This window comes from Hibiscus syriacus, unplaced genomic scaffold (genome assembly GCF_006381635.1).
Source record: "Hibiscus syriacus cultivar Baekdansim isolate YM2019G1 unplaced genomic scaffold, ASM638163v2 tig00111220_pilon, whole genome shotgun sequence".
NCBI classification, from domain to species: Eukaryota; Viridiplantae; Streptophyta; class Magnoliopsida; order Malvales; family Malvaceae; genus Hibiscus; species Hibiscus syriacus.
In genome coordinates, this window is record NW_024063024.1 from 231361 (window position 1) to 249344 (window position 17984).

The following is a 17984-nucleotide window of genomic DNA, read 5'->3' on the forward strand; positions in this document are numbered from 1 at the left end:
TCTGGACCAGATAAGTTGGTTGTGGGAAATGGCTAGAATCTAAATATATATAAGACTGGTTCATCTCTTATTCAAACCAGGTCTCGAGCACTTTACATTAATAATCTCCTGCATGTTCCTGATGTAACTAATAATCTTTTATATGTCTTTAAGTTTGCTAGAGAGAATGGAGTATTTTTTGAGTTTCATGCAAGTCATTGCCTAGTGAAGGATGAAAAGACTAGAGATGTGTTGCTGCAAGGATGGGAGACTGCTGGTTTATATCAGTTTGCTACTGATCATGCGTCCTGTAACAAGAAGTCGAATTCAATAATAGTAAATGTAGCCACTAGCATAAACGTGTATGACTTGTGGAATCAAAGGCTTGGGCATTCTGCTCATGCATCATTGATACAAGTTTGTAAACAAATTGGAGTCAATATTGCCTCACCATTTAATAAAGAATGTACAAATGTTTGTGTAGCCTATCGAATGGGGAAAAGCCATAAAATATTACGTTTCATGAGTCAACCACTGTGTATGACAAACCTTTTCAGTTAGTATTTTCTGACTTATGGGGACCTTCGCACATAATCTCGAATGGTTTCAGGTATTATGTGTCCTTTGTGGATGCGTGTACAAGGCATTGCTGGATATATTTACTCAAGAACAAGGACCAAACCATGCAGGCATTTCAGTTGTTTCATGCCTTTGTGAAAACTCAATTTGAAAATGAGATAAGTGAGCTGCAAACTGACTGGGGTGGAGAGTACAGGTCGTTAACAACAATGCTAGCCAATATGGGAATCCACCATCGTTTGACATGCCCTCATACCTCGGAGCAAAATGGTGTGGTGGAGCGAAAGCATAGACATGTGATTGAATCTGCATTGGTCTTAATAGCACAAGCCTCATTACCTTTAAAGTTCTGGTCATATGTTGTGAGTACAACTATGTATCTTATAAACCGGTTACCCACTAAGGTTCTACATGGCAAGTCACCATTTGAAGCACTTTACAACAAGCAACCAGATTACAGTAATATACGTGTTTTTGGGTGCAGGTGCTTCCCATATCTTTGAATGTTTCAGCAACATAAGTTGGACTTTAGGTCTCAACCGTGCACATTCCTTGGCTACAGTGCACATCACAAAGGATATCAATGTTTGGCACCAAGTGGAAAAATTTACATCTCGAGGCATGTGGTTTTTGATGAATCTTGTTTTCCCTTTGCAGGAAATAGTGAAAAGTCATCCAACACGAGTCAGATGTTCCCTCAAAAGCTAGATGTAATCAATGGTGCACATAGAGTGTGTGCCCGAGCAGATGATTGCACAAACTCACAGAATTCACAGGTTAATGCCCAACTACCTGAAGGCAGTTCAGTTCAATGTTCATAGTAGTTTAATGAACCAGCCTGTTGGAACTGAAGACACTAGTTTTGTTCAGCATAACATAACTAACAATGATGTTGAAGGGACTGAAACTGAGCAACATGTAAATATTGAACATTATACACAGCCAGACTTAGAAGCTGTACCAAGATCTAGTAGAGTACAAGGGCATCATATGATAACTAGAAGCAAGAGAGGGATCTTCAAACCCAAAGTGTATCTGAGTGTGCAAGATGATGATGAAGAAGAACCTTGTTCGATTCATGCTGCACTTAAGTCTGTTAAATGGAGGACTGTTGTTCAAGAAGAATATGATGCCTTGGTCAGAAACAACACATGGACACTGGTAAGACTACCAAAGGGCAGATTCCCAGTTGGATGCAAATGGCTGTTTAAAATAAAGAGAAATGCTGATGGCACACTACAAAGGTACAAAGCTAGATTAGTGGCTAGGGGTTTTTCTCAAATCCATGGCCAAGATTTTCAGGATACGTTTAGTCCAGTAGCTAAATCCTCCACGATCAATGTAATACTTGTTGTAGCTGTTCAAAAGAAGTGGTGCTTGAGGCAGGTAAATATAAACAATGCATTTTTAAATGGAGATTTGCAGGAAGAAGTATATATGCAACAGTCTGAAGGGTTTGAAGAGGTTGATTTAGATGGAACTCCCTTAGTGTGCAAGTTAAATAAAGCTTTATATGGACTAAGGCAAGCCCCTCGAAACTGGTATGTTAAGCTGAAGGAATACTTGGTGCATATTGGCTTTGAAGCATCACTTGCTGATTGCTCATTGTTTGTAATGAAAAAAGAAGAATATGTAGTCTATGTTCTAGTATATGTGGATGCCATAATTGTTACTGACAGTATGAGTTGCAAAGTTGAAGAGGTTGTTAACCTGCTTGAAGAGAAATTTTCTCTAAAAAACTTGGGGCAGCTTAGTTTCTTTCTTGGAATTGAAGTTAAATATATAGGTGACATCATATTCTTGAGCCAAAGGAAGTATGTGATGGAATTGTTGGATAAAGCACAAATGAGCAGTGCTTCACCAATGCCCACACCAATGGTCTCCTCGCTCAAGCTGACCAGAGAAGCTGGCAGTCCACTCAATGATCCAAAGGAGTATAGGAGTCTTGTAGGGTCGTTGTTATATGCATGTCACACAAGGCCATACATAACATATAGTGTCAATAAGCTGGCGCAGTTTATGCATGCACCATGTGAGCAACATTTGTCTGTTGTGAAACGTGTACTCATATATTTAAATGGCACCCTAGACTATGGACTTGCTCTATCTAAGAATGAGTTGTCTTTTCAGCTTGTTGCATTTGCAGATGTTGACTGGGCAAGCAGTGTGGATGATCGAAGGTCAATCTCAGGCAATTGTGTGTATCTTGCTGGTAATCTAATCACATGGAGTTCCAAGAAGCGAAAGACAGTGTCCAGATCTACAACTGAAGCTGAGTATAGAAGCTTGGCTGATGCATCCTCTGATGCTACATGGGTAGTCGCATTACTTGACAGCATGGGAATTAAGCTGCAAGGCACACCTGTAATCTGGAGTGACAATTCAAGTGCAATTTCGATGAGTGCAAATCCAATTTATCACTCTAAAACTAAACATGTGGAGTTGAATGTGCATTTCGTAAGGGAAAAGGTGGCAGTGAACAGATTGAAGGTAAACTATATCCCTTCCTCGAATCAAATAGCTGATGGCTTCACCAAGGCACTGTCAAAAGACTATTTTCATACATTTAGACAGAGGTTGGGTGTCATTTCATTAAAAGAAGTTGAAGATGGAAGAAGCAGGAGCATATTGGATAGAGTATAGCATGCACGAGCGTGCAGCGTAGTTCAACTTAGCATTTCTTATCAGTTGATGTTAGTTTGCAGTATAACTGCTTTCTGTTACAGCTGTTATAACTGTTAAACGGTTACTATTTTGTGTATATAAAGAACTGCTATGTAGCTTGTATTCATCAAGAATCAATATTCATTTTTACATATATTGAGATTTTCATCAGTATGAAATGTCTCTTTTATATTGTTGCTTCTTCTTTTGGGTAACGTTTAATCACATACTTAATTACTTGTATATAAATTTATGTCAGAATATGAATTTTTAAGAAATATATTAGAATTTTAGGGTTGGTGTCTTAATCAGGATTTCTTCATACGTGATCCTGATTTGTTTTGCTAATGGCAATAACAAGATAACATAAAGGCACCTTAGGGAAGCCTTGATTAAGGCACCTTAGGGAAGCCCTGATTAAGGCACCAATCCTTGCGCAGCAAGCAGACGGGACTTTAGCCCTTGAATTCCGTGCCACGCCCAAGCACGGGCTTAAACTCGTTGCAGCGGACCTGATCGGGGTCCTGCCACACGCACCAGTCACACCAACATCCCGAACTAATGCATTGAAACTTACCAATAACACAAACAAAACAGCGAGGCAATAAGGTTTCGAGCTGAAAGCCATACCCTGGTCTCTGTTTACACTGTGTTGCTATATTCACGCTCTTTTTGACACTTGCATTTTGTTGACCCAAAACAATGCATATTTATACACATTTAAGTGACGAGAGTGGAAGAATTTGTGTCGGTATTTTCGGTTGTGTTAAATTCATTTTATAATTTTAAATATATAAAACTTGTATTTGATCCAATCTTATGGTCTCTTCCGTATTAACAAAACAAAATCTATTGAATCAAAATCAGTTTTCAGAATCACAAAATGAAATAATTCCTTTCATTACTGGTTTAACTCAGGAAGAAAACAACTCATTTTTCTTAATATTTGGTGGAAATATAGTGATAAATTTAAAGTAAAAATTTGGTGTTAGAATAAATTTCTAACATATCTTGTTCTTGTTAGTCTTCCTCTCGCTGACAAATTTCTTCCAGTAAGCAGTGATTTCCCTCTGGGTTTCAATGGCAGTCTTCTTCACGCTGCCATTCTTGCCATGCTCTTCCTCGGCTATAGCCAGCTTGGCACTAACCTTAGCAGGGAGCGTATCGAGTTCGTGCATCACCTTCCCGATGTCCATCACGAGACGCTCTGCCAATGTGCAGGAGAAGTCTTCCCTTATGACGACGCGCAGCACGGTGATGTGCTGCGCGTCGGCCGGCATGGTGTAGGCTGGAACGATCCACCCGAACCGACGTAGCATCTCGGCTATCTCGAACTCGTCATGGCACTTGTTGTCCTTGAGAGAAAACGCCACCAACGGGACCCCTTCGTCCTTTGACACAATGTTGAACCGCCCTGTTTTCTCCAATCCTCGTTTTAGAACCATGGCGTTTTCATGACAGTTCTCCATCACATTCCTGTATCCCTGTAACAAACACCATCGAATCATAAGTCGAACGACACGACGATCAGTCAATAACCGTTTTGTAGAATCATTTCTCGAGTTCGTACCTCGTAACCCAATCGGATTAGCTGGTAATACTGAGCAATGACTTGGCTCGAACCTTTGGAGAAATTGAGAGTGAAAGTGGGTTGATCAGCTCCAAGGTAATTGATATGGAAAATAAGTTCTTCAGGCAAATCTTCCTTGCTTCTCCAGATAACCCAACCAATACCAGCATAAACCAGACCATATTTATGGCCACTGACATTAATGCTCTTCACAAGTGGAAGCCTGAAGTCCCATTCAAGCTCTGGGTACAAAAATGGTGCAATGAATCCACCACTAGCAGCATCAACATGAATTGGGGTATCCCATCTGCATCAGAAAAGATCAAATTCAGTACTTGTCATCGTTTCGAGTCATTCAAATTCATAAAGTGAACAGTTTTTTATTTATTTATTATCTTTACCCAGTTTCCTTGTTCTTTGCAACCAACAGATCATTCAAAAGCTTGACATCTTCAAATTCTCCATTAAGGGTTGATCCCAGGATTGCTGCAACACAAATGGTGTTTTCATCGACCATTTCCACAGCTTTGGCAGGGTCCATCACATAGTAACCTTCCCTCAGCTTCACTTCCTTCAACTCGACTTCGAAGTACCGAGCGAATTTCTCCCAGCACACTTGAACATTGGCTCCGGTCACGATGTTGGGCTTGTCATACGGTTTCCCTTCGGCTTTACGCTTGTTTTGCCATTTTCTCTTGAAGGCAAGGCCGGCCAACATGATTGCTTCCGATGACCCGACCGTTCCCACTCCGACCGCAGTTTCGGAGTCCCCTAGTGGCGCATTGAACAAATGTGCTATAATGTTCACACAACGGTTCTGCATCAAAAGAAAAGGTACATGGATTATGTTACATTCCACAAGTGACACCATTAGATTTTGAGCTTTCGAGTTTCGACGACATTGTTTGTTACCTGAAGCTCGGTGGTGACGGGGTATTCGTCCATGTCGACGTAGTTCTTGTTAACGGCATCCATGATAAGCTTATCGCATTCAGGCTCCATCCAGGTGGTGACGAAAGAGGCAAGGTTCAGCCTCGGGTTACAATCGAGCATCAGTTCATCGTTGATGATCTGATACGCGGCTTCTTTCGGTATCGACTCTTCCGGCAACTTGAACCTGCAAATATTTCCCAACACAAACAAATCAGCCACCTTCTTTTCACCATTAAAACATACCCTTTTACATGGATTGAAAACCGGAGACTAATCAAGGGGTTACCTTGGAAGTGAGTTTCGGACATAACGAGAGGCAAAAGTCGAATGAACAGAGACATCAGTTTGAGAAGCTGTCTTAGAAAGCACCATTGTTGATGTCTAAAAACACTAAATCAATGAATGAACCGAAAGAGAGAAAAGAAGGGTTCCTCTTTTTTTTTTTTTGGGTAAAGCTAGAACTGTTGTTTGCTTGGTGAAGGAAGCAATGGGGACAATTGGGTATTTATAGGGATTCAATGGAAGAGGAATTGCTCCATTTGACAATTCTAAAGAAAATACATTTGACCCTGTTTAACTATTGCAATTAATGATGAAAAAGATGAGAAAAACAAAAAAGATTGGAATTTTATTTTAGGAATGAGAAAACCCAGAGGTCAAAGAAAGCCATCGCAGCCATAGTTAATAGCTTCCCAATACCCACGGATGAAAGGGAACTTTCGTGCCCATGATGCCACCTTCAAAGCATCGTTTGGTCCATTTAATGATTGATTCTTTCTCATCTTAATTAATGGACAAACGTATTTTAACATCTTTACTTTAAGGTTTAACTGAAAATAACTGTTAAATTTTATTTAAAATAATGTTTTATTATTTTAAAATTTAATCGTTAACATTAATAAAAAAAAATTGACCATCAAATCACTCACTAACTCATCGTCATCAATTAACCATCACTGCTTATACCTTCCGTCGTTGAACTGTCCCTCCCGTTGTTGAACCCTGACTGATTGATCGATCCCCCTTTTTTGTTGCACGAAATGCATAAATCCATAAATCCCTTAAACCATACTTTATCATTCATTCAATCGTCGTCCATTGATCCGTTTTAGTTGGTGAACTTGCATCACTGCCTGAATCGAATTAATACATCGTTTGAACATTCAACTGTTTAAAGGGATTTAGATATTTCATGCAATGACAAGGGATGATTCATTATTAGGGGCTATTTATATAAAATTTGAACGATGATGATTAATTTGACGATAATAGATAAATTGTGTAATATTTATCAAAAATAATTCTAAACCATTTGATTTTGAGAAATTTAAATAGTAGGTTGGAAAATTAAGGATTTTATTTTAAAATATGAAAGAAATTATTGTAAAGAAAATAATAGTATTATCACACTTAATACCTCCAAAGATTAGTGGGGTGAGAATAAGATTAAGAGATGTAATTAAAAAAATACCTGACACTCCAAACAAGGCCTAGTGGTTATGTCGTGTCTGATTTTAGAATAAAGTAGAACTAGTGGATGTGAAGCTGGTCAAACAATAGCCCCCCGTAGGGCTTTGAACATTTATCTTCATATGTCAATTGGTCTAAAGCTTAGAAAAATATTTATAAACATTTATGTTTACAAGTCAATTCAACTGGTAAATTGAAACCCACCAATTTTTGATAAATAATTTCCCATTTTAATTTGTTAGAATTTATTTATTATATTTTATTTAAAAAATAGTTTAATTATTCAGAAACATATGAATTTAAACTATTAGTTGTTGTTAATTTATTGTATACAAACTAAAGATTTGATATCAAATTTCTTTACCCCGTCCATGTGATCCAATAATCAATTTCTATATTTAAATTTATTTCAAACCTTCAGATAAAATAATTGTTTATAGAGGAGATTATTTTAATTATTTTGAATTAAATGATTGTTGAGTTAACTCGTACTAATTATTCACATTATAGTAAATATAGATATATTTTAATATAAAAAGACAAAAACATTATTTTTTATATAATATCTCCTTTATTTTCTTCCTGATATACTATTATATTATATGAAGATAAAATAAAATTATTGTATTCACGTATTATTCACGTTGTCTCTAATTATGGACCTGTATATATATTATATTATCTTCCAGCTCTGTATTATGATTTTTGAGTTTTCCTACTTTTTGTTTGTTTTTTTGTAGCAGTTGCATGTGCGTAATTAAGATATTTTATTTTTTTTAATATTAGTTTTGATGATTTAATAATTTTTAAATTGAATTGTTTTGTGTTATCAACGAACTTTCTCTTCTCCACTTACTATTTGTTATTAGGGTAACTATTATAAACATTCTCAGTAAAATTTAGAAAACCATAAATTTATTTAAGATATTTTATGTGTCTTTATAAAAAAAATACAAAATATGTATCATTTCATATACACTAATGTAATAATTTTTAATTGATATTAAATCATGAATTCAATTAAGAATAATTCATTCCCTCTTCCCTAATTAATAAATAAATAGTGATGTTTATGCACGATAAAACTCGAATTTAGAACCCCAACAATCCTAAGCTTACAAACATTGCATCAAGCTCGTATTATTATAAATAGTGATGCGTGGGGGAATTCTTGCAAAACAAGCATGAATAATGAATATTGTTTGTGGTGGGAAATAGATTATGGAAACCCTAAATATTGTTAAAACCAAGGCATGTGGAATGAAATAAAGAAAGAATGAGAAAGCAATGGTATGGTAAAAGAAAGCAAGGAATCCGATGCTAATTGAAGCATTCTAGGAGCCCCTTGTATTCGTGGGGGGGGGGGGGGGAATATACAGAAACAATGTCAAAGAAGTGAAAAACGCGGTTTCATAGGTTTAATTCCTTGAGTTCCAATCCCACGCTAATCTATATCGATATTCTTCTTTATTCTTTTGAACAATCGTATTTGAATATGGTTTTTTATTCTAAGTTGTTAAGGTTACATCAGATCAAATTTAAGTAAAACTCGTCTCTATAATTTTATAAAAAAAATCAATAAAATTTTAAGGAAGGGTGCTGCCACGCTCGACGAGCACGAATGAGCATCGTTAATGATGAGCATCATTAAATTAATTTATAAAACGTTAAATTATAAAGTACTAAACGTATCATTATAACTAGTTAAAATTTAAAATGTAATTTAATTAAAATACAATATTCATAAAGCATTAGTTTTTAGGGTAAACTATATCATTGACCACCTAAATATTTACCCTGTTTACTTTAACAACTAATTTCTCAATTTTGTCAATCGGGTCACCTAACTATTTAAATCTTGTCAATCAAGCTACTTGTCATTAAATATTAATGGAGGAGATGATGTAGCGGTTAATGAAATTTCATTAACGCTACATCATCTCCTCCATTAATAGAATGTTATTGTGTGATTGACAAGTAGCTTATTAAATTTTGTCATTAAATATTAATGTCATTCTATTAATTTGGTCATAACATTTATTTAATTCAATAAATCTAATCCTCAATCCAATGGTGACATGTGTTACTGTGTGATTGAATGTTTTTTAATATTTTTATTTAATAAAATTTTCATCCAAGCAAATGGTGTTATGTGTCATCAATTGAATAAATGGAAAATAAATTAAATCAATAACTGCTACTGGTGGGGTTTGAACCTGGGACGCAAGCTAAAAAACTAAGAACCTTAACCACTAAACTAGGTTATTAAATTTGTTTAGTAAATAGAACATAATCTATATAATTTATAATATAGTTAATGGTAATAAATGACATTATAAGGATTCAAACATGAAATAATTGAATAGTATAAAATAATATATATACATATGTATAAACAAATATTATAATTGATTAATAAATGAATATTTTATTTATATTTTAAATCACATTTAATGCCAAAATTAAAATAAAAGTGAATTTAATATGTTATAATTGAAATGTATCATTTTACATATTTTAAATTAATAAATTATCTTCATTATTCTAATTTTATTGAACTAAAATGTATCATATCATTTATTTTAAAATATTATAACGTCGATCGGATTCTAATCTTATTTAACAACTCTATATTAAAATAGACTAATTTAATAAAATCAAGTTTTCCTTAATATTTTCTTTAAATATATAATAAATAAATAAATAAATAAATATAAAATTCTTACTCTAACCGGGATATAAACAAGTCAATGCATAAGTTAAAATGTTTACTACGATAAGTTCTCAACTATCAGGAAATTCTAAGTCAACGAAGCTCTTCGTTATATTTAAATTATAATATATTATTTTTTTCATTAAAATAATTTAAAATATAAATAAAATACATTCACATATTAATCAATTATAATATTTGTGCATATATATATATATCATATTATCGTACTATTTAATTATTCCATATTGAAGTTCTTGCTAGGTCATTTTCCATTTTTTTGTCATTAACTATATATATTATGTTGTGATAGGTTTGTCATTTGAATGATGCAGTGGCTAGAGCGTTTGCTTCCTCTCCTCATGTCTTGGATTCAAACCCCACCAGCAACGATTATTGATTCAATTTATTTTCTGTTCATTCAATTGGTGATGCGTGGTACCATTTGATTAGATGGAAAATTTATTAAATTAAATAAAAGTATTAAGAAAAAATCCAATCACACAGTGACACATGTCACAATCTGATTGAGGATTAACTTTATTGAATTAATTAAAAGTTAGGATCAAATTAATGGAATGTGTAAGCAATGAGGACAAAATGTGTAATTATACAAATTTTATTAACTGTCATGTCATCTCCTCTGTTAATATTTAACGACAAGTGGCTTGATTGACAAGATTTAAATAGTTAGGTGACCCGATTGACAAAATTAAAAAATCAGTGGTTAAAGTAAAAGGGGTAAATAGTCAGATGTTCAATGTTATAGTTTACCCTAAAAATTAATGTTTTATAAATATTATATTTTAATTAAATTACATTTAGATTTTTAACTAATTTGTAATTATATGTTTAGTACTTTATAATTTAATGTTTTATAAATTAATTTAATGGTGCTCATCGTTAACGGTACTCATCCACGCTCGATGAGTGTTGTAGAAATTTTCAATTTTAAGATGACAATAATCAAATTTTTATTGAAATTTTTTAGTAGAATTAAGTTAAGATTTAAGTAAGATATATTTAGTATAATAATAAAATTAGTCTTTCAATGTTTGAATAAATGATCATTTCATCTCATATTTTGTTCGAAAATTTTAGTCAGTAAAATTTCATTTTTTTATTAAAATAATTTTTGTTAAATGAAAATTATTAGTTGACTAACAATCAACACATGTTAATGATGTGATATTTTCATATATACTTAAATTGGTGATGTGACACTTGTCCTATCATTACTTTAGGTGATATAACACATAACACATTATCAATTAAACACATGTAAAAATATTACGTCAACAACATATGCTGATGGTTAATCAATCAATGATTTCCATCCAATAATAACTATTTTGATTAAAAATTAAAATATTATAGACAAAATACTTAAATATATATATATATATAATAATAAAATGACTATTTATACAAGTGTTAGAGAATAATTTTATCATTATGTCAATCTATTTTGTTATGATACATTTATTAAAGTAATCACTTTTTAAGAGAAAATATTAAATTGTATTCTAATGATAATAAGATTGAAAAGAAATAAAAATTATTTACATAATATTATGAATGTTTAATTTACGAGAGAAGTGAAAATAGAAACCGACGGCAGCTGTTTGTCAAAAGGACCGAGTCTTGTGTTGACATTGAGAGTTCCGACCGACGAATCTGGTCCGTTCAGTTTCTTTGATCTTATCTTATTTTTGGACCACATCCGGCAATGTCGTATGGTTGCTGCTTTTTTTCATTTTTTTTCTAAATAATGAAAATAAAAAAACAAATTCAATGATAGTTTGACTAAGAAATATTAAAATTATATATCAATTTTAATCAAATGTCAAATATTATATATATACTATAATTTTGTTTAATTATATATATGTATATAGTTTAATTTAATGATTATAAATTATTGACATGCTACATATTGTATACAAAAATATATGAATTTAACATGAAAATAAATAGATAAATAGATTGTTTTTAAAAAAATGTATATACTTAAATTAAAATTAAAATTTATATGTATAATTGAATAAAAATTAAAATTTTAAATGTATAATTACACAAAGTAAAATTTTATGTATAAAATTGCATGAAAATTTGTGTATAAATTTTTTATATTTATCTGAAAAAATATATATTTAAAATTTTATACAAAGAGGAAAAATAAATCGTAATATAGGTTAACTAAATGCTTAATAAATCAAGGTTTCTAATGTATTAGTTTTCTAGTAGGTTAGGAATGCTACTATCACGCGTTTTGAAGATTCTTTTAAGTTCTTTATTGGCATCTGATTAACATAATTAATTCTTTGGTTTTCAAGAAAAGCAAAAGTTGTTACGAATTTATGAAGAATAATGGTATTTTTAATTTATGTATTTTTTTGTATTTTTATTAATGATTTAGTTTTGAATTTTTTAATCGATCTCTTCTAAATTTTTAATGTATTATTTTTAAAATTTACGTCCCTAACATAATAAATCATATCTTTGTCACTAGCTATAAATTATTTATTAAATTATTTTTCCAAAAAAAAATTATTTTTTACTATTTTAATTGATTGAAAATTTTTAATATTGATTTCAATATTAAAAATCTTTTTAATCGGCTAATAAACCGACTATCTAACCATCATAATGCCTAACCTTAGATTGCTTAACATTAATTATTTGATTTATATTTCGTTTTCAGTCGGTCATAAATCATAATAACGAATATTTATGTGGTAATCAACCATTAACAAGTTTTACTTTTGACTTGATTATACTTTTTAAAATTAAGTATTACATAATACATTGCCAATATTTTTAGTTTGATTTGACAAAACATATTTTCAATTATTAATCACATGACATATGTTCATTTAAAGATATTTTAAAAAATATTAAAACAGTCATTATTCAATTATAAAATATACATCTCGTGTAACTCGTGTTCATACATTTACAATATTGAAAAAAAAGCCCACTAATTCACATATAAAAACAAGAAAACCTTTAAATTTATAAAAGCATATTGTATTTTGTAAAGTATATATATATATATATATATAAACTAATTAATAATAAAATTAAGAGACGAGGAGGACTACGCAAGGAAAAGTTGGGTTTAAAATAACGTACTTACATTATGATGAATAAATGGTTCAAAATTAGGTTTAGAGGTCCATTGAAGCAAGCAATGATTTGACATTTCTGCCTTAGCAAAATCATACAATTTCCACAAGCCCAAATCCTCAAGCTTTGGTTTGGTCTTTATTATTAACATAATGTAGAAATTAACCTTTTTAATATTTATTCGAAAAATCGTTTTAACTATATTTTTTATATTCCAATTTTTTTGTTTTTGATATTTTAATTTTTATTAAAATAATTTATATTAGATACAAATTGTTGGTTGAATAACAATTGAAATATATTTTTGACGTGCCAACCACATATGTTTAATTATCGACATATCTCGTCATCATATTGAATAATTTAACATTTACTATTTTATCATTTTAGATGATTAACAAATGTCATATAGTCATATAAGATAACATAATACATACCACACCATCAATTTAGCATATGTTAAAATATTATCTCAATAATATATGTTAAGGGTTAAAATAATAAAAAAAAGAACAAAATATGTATCTAAATGATAATTTGGTTGATATTATTGTTAAAATAACATATAAAAATATTAACAAAATATATTTAAACTTTTAATACCAAGAACTCATTGAATGACTTCCACGATAAAAGATAATTTTGTTATCTTTAGAAAATTATGTTCGAGCAACTACGTCTGTAAGACGTGCATACATTATCAATGTCTAAAACAAATTCTTAAAGATATTAATTTATAATCACTTTAACTATTTTTTTTAAGAAAAAAATAGTTAATACTGATCATCCGCTTGTTGTCATCCATAATCCAACGTGTCACCCTATTTCAATTCTAACAATCCTACTCTAAGCAATTAAAAAGTATCTTCTTGGCTTAAAAGTTAAAACCTTCAGGGTAAACTACTTGTATGACCACTAAATTATTTTACCCTTTTTACTTGGATCACAGATATTTTAACAACCACACCATCTCTTTTTTAAAATATTAATGATAAGCAGTCTGATTGAAACATTTAAATAATTAAATGATACGATTAATAAAATCAAAACATATATTGTCAAAGTGAAAATAGAGAAATATTTTAGTAGTGGTTATACGAGTAGTTTACCCAAACTTTAACCTCAACTGAATCCAAACTCAAACCCATGGTCCAACCTTAGGGACAGTTCTGTTTTGTGACAATCTTAATATACAGTTAAAAAAAATCTTATTAAAAATATTAATATTTTTTTAATATTTTAAATAAAATACTATATAAATTATTATTTTTTACCAAAAATATTAATATTATACGTTATCTAAAATATTTAACATTTTAAATAAAATACTTAACCATATATTAATAATGCGGTACCTTGTACATCCCAACACGTATCTCTATAGGGTAAGTGAAATAAAACTGCGGTACCTTGTACATCCCAACACATATCTCTATTGGGTAAGTGAAATAAAAGCCCTTAGCCCTGAGATAGGGAAGCGTGCCCGGCTCCAATCCTATTCCTAATATTCCACTGCTCCACCTTTGTCGAATCAATGAGAGCTTAAGGATTCCATCCAGTTCCTTAGATTCCAAAAGTGTTCGAAATTACGGTACCCGTGTAAGAAGGTAAACCCGTATACGTATCTTTATGTACACCCAATGTTTTTTTATCTGCAATTACTATAACAATTTAATTAGACAAAATATCTTATGTTTTGTCCCTAGTCTTCCCTGATTGTTTTGAGGATTTTGAATCTTTTAGATTTTTTGATTGGTTCCGTTGCGAAAGCAATCATGGGATCTGTCGATGAAGAGAGATTGCTTTTGGAAGCTGGACATGTTGATCAGGTTTTTCTTATTTAATCTTCTCTGAGATTTCTTTGCCTGCCCATTGATTTTGCTCCAGACACCTTTGACAATGGTTAAAATTCTGGGTTTGTTGTTTTTTGTTGTTGAAATTCTTTATCTTGGAACTTATGGTTCAATTTCTTGTGTTTCCAGGCTGAAAGCAGCGCGCTTTACACCGGGGACGGCTCCGTTGACTTCAATGGGAATCCTGTTTTGAAGCATAATACTGGAAATTGGAGAGCATGCCCTTTCATTTTGGGTGAATTATAAATTTATCTTCTTCTCTTTTCTCTTTCTTTTGAATGGGTTTTGTTTGAGGAAGCTGATCTTGTCAGGTTTCATATAATTGTAGGTAATGAATGCTGTGAGAGGTTGGCTTATTATGGGATAGCGACTAATCTTGTGAGCTACCTGACCAAGAAACTGCATGAAGGAAATGTATCGGCTGCAAGAAATGTGACTACTTGGCAAGGAACTTGCTACCTTACACCTCTGATCGGGGCTGTCTTAGCCGATGCATATTGGGGAAGATATTGGACAATTGCTGCCTTCTCCACCATCTACTTCATTGTAATATAATTCACACTAATTATGTCTTATCCGTTTTAGATGTTTTTCAGTTTTACGCTCGAATTAGTTATATATCAGATATGATGTGTAATTATTGCTTCATTATGCTGAAGTACTTTTCATGAAGTTGAGCTACCACCTAGGTGCATAGTATTTGGTTACTTTTCTTTTTTGACATTGTGTTTTCTGCAATTTTTATCATGTCATTAACCCTGATTTTTTTACATAGTCCTTCACATGCTATTTAAATTAATGCATGGTTCTCGGTTTTCATAGCTAGTTGTTTTGCTGAGTATCTTCTGTGTTTAACTCATAGAAGAAACTTTTTGACCCCTTTTCGAATGTAAACCCGGGAATTTATAACTTTTTTCTTATAATATCTTCCAACACTTTATATGGTAAAGAATTTGACTTTTGGCTATGTGAGGACATCAAATTGCCATCATTTCATGTCATTGATTACTGGATTCTGGTTCTTATATTTAATTAAAATGGGCAAGTTATTTATATGTTTTGATTTTGCTTTCTGATGCATTCGATAACACATTTACTATCTGATTCAGGGAATGTGTACATTGACTCTCTCAGCATCAATTCCTGCACTGAAGCCTGCTGAATGTGTGGGTTCTATTTGTCCCTCGGCTACTCCAGCTCAGTATGCTGTATTTTCTTTGGGCTCTATCTGATTGCATTAGGGACAGGTGGAATCAAACCGTGTGTCTCATCCTTTGGGGCAGATCAGTTTGATGATACTGATCCCAAAGAAAGGGTGAAGAAGGGGTCCTTTTTCAACTGGTTCTATTTTTCAATCAACATCGGCGCTCTGATATCAAGCAGTTTTCTGGTGTGGATTCAGGACAATGCTGGATGGGGTCTTGGATTTGGCATTCCAGCATTGTTTATGGGCCTTGCTATTGGCAGTTTCTTCTCAGGCACAGCTCTCTACAGATTTCAGAGACCTGGAGGAAGCCCTATTACAAGAATGTGCCAGGTCGTGGTTGCAGCATTTCATAAACGGCATCTTGAGGTACCTGAAGATAGTACCCTCCTGTATGAAACAAGTGACAAGCAATCTACCATTGAAGGAAGTCGGAAACTGGAGCACAGTGATGAGTTGAAGTAAAGTTTCTTAATTTATTTTTCGAGTTCTGAATGATTGATCTCAATTTTCTATTCCTCGTGAAGTTTCCTTTTTTAACAAACAAGTTTCTTTAAGTCTCAACAGCTATACTGCTTCTTTCTTTGTTAGTTTTGTTAATCCCATCTTGTTGCAGGTGCCTAGATAAAGCTGCCATAGTCAGTGATGCTGAAACTAAAAGTGGGGACTTCTCAAACTCCTGGAGGCTTTGCACTGTAACACAAGTAGAAGAATTGAAAATTTTGATCCGCATGTTTCCTGTATGGGCTACTGGAATTGTATTCTCTGCTGTTTATGCCCAAATGTCAACTATGTTTGTGGAACAAGGCATGATGATGGATACAAAGATTGGTTCTTTCACTATTCCTCCCGCCTCCCTCTCAACTTTTGATGTTGTCAGTGTTATTTTTTGGGTTCCCGTCTATGATAGGATAATTGTCCCAATAGCAAGAAAGTTCACAGGCAAGGAACGGGGCTTCTCAGAGTTGCAACGTATGGGAATTGGTCTCTTTATTTCATTCCTATGCATGTCAGCAGCTGCTGTGGTGGAGATCAGGAGATTGCAGCTCGCAGAAGAGCTAGATTTGGTTGATAAACAGGTCGCAGTACCCCTTAGTATTCTTTGGCAAATACCTCAATATTTCTTGTTGGGTGCTGCAGAGGTGTGCACATTTATCGGACAACTCGAGTTCTTCTATGATCAGTCCCCTGATGCCATGCGGAGTTTATGCAGTGCGCTTTCACTCCTAACTACAGCTTTGGGCAATTACCTGAGTTCTTTTATTCTGACTGTTGTAACTTACTTCACAACAAAAGGTGGCCAAGTTGGCTGGATCCCGGACAACCTTAACGAGGGTCATCTTGACTATTTCTTCTGGTTCTTGGCTGCCCTCAGCTTATTGAACTTGTCGGTGTACACCGTCTGCGCTTCCAGGTACAAGAAGAAGAAGGCTTCTTAAAGTTGCTTCTGATATGGAGAGGAATTCAGCTGTAATTTTATTATAACTTATAAGATAAAACCTGCATGCTTCTCAATATTGAAAAGTAACTGTCTTGTATCTTATTGTATTGATTTTAGTTTGCGTCTGTTTCTAGCTTATTGTACATAAAATACTGCATGCTTTTCAATCATATGTCATCCTTCCATATTTGGACTAAACTATTCTGGTTTGATTAATGGTGTTGGCATTCATTCTTGTTTACTAATGTATTATAAAAGTTGCAGGTTGTAACCATTCAACTGTGTTTTCAGCTGATAAAAAGGGAGTGTTGTTTTCTTTAGAGGTTCTGGGTTCGAGTAGTTACATTTATAGGGTGTGCGTACGTTGTCAATACGTGGTTAAGAAATTTTTTGAATAGATATAATCTTATGGTTCACTTAAATATTAAAAATATATCAACCAAGTTCAA

At 32.7% G+C, this 17984-nt stretch overlaps 1 protein-coding gene and 1 pseudogene across 1 annotated transcript; one reads left to right on the top strand and one right to left on the bottom strand.

Moving 5' to 3' along the window:
• Nucleotides 1-4214: 4214 nt before the first annotated feature.
• On the bottom strand, nt 4215-6169 carry LOC120156446 (glutamate decarboxylase 4-like). Its single transcript, XM_039167774.1, has 5 exons — nt 6012-6169; nt 5705-5909; nt 5194-5609; nt 4793-5099; nt 4215-4706 (listed from the first exon to the last, which is right to left on the bottom strand). The coding sequence occupies exons 1-5, from the start codon at nt 6095-6097 to the stop codon at nt 4224-4226; spliced, it is 1497 nt and encodes a 498-aa protein (XP_039023705.1). The 5' UTR covers nt 6098-6169; the 3' UTR covers nt 4215-4223.
• Nucleotides 6170-14739: 8570 nt separating this feature from the next.
• On the top strand, nt 14740-17579 carry LOC120156445 (annotated as a pseudogene).
• The last annotated feature ends 405 nt before the right edge of the window (nt 17580-17984 follow it).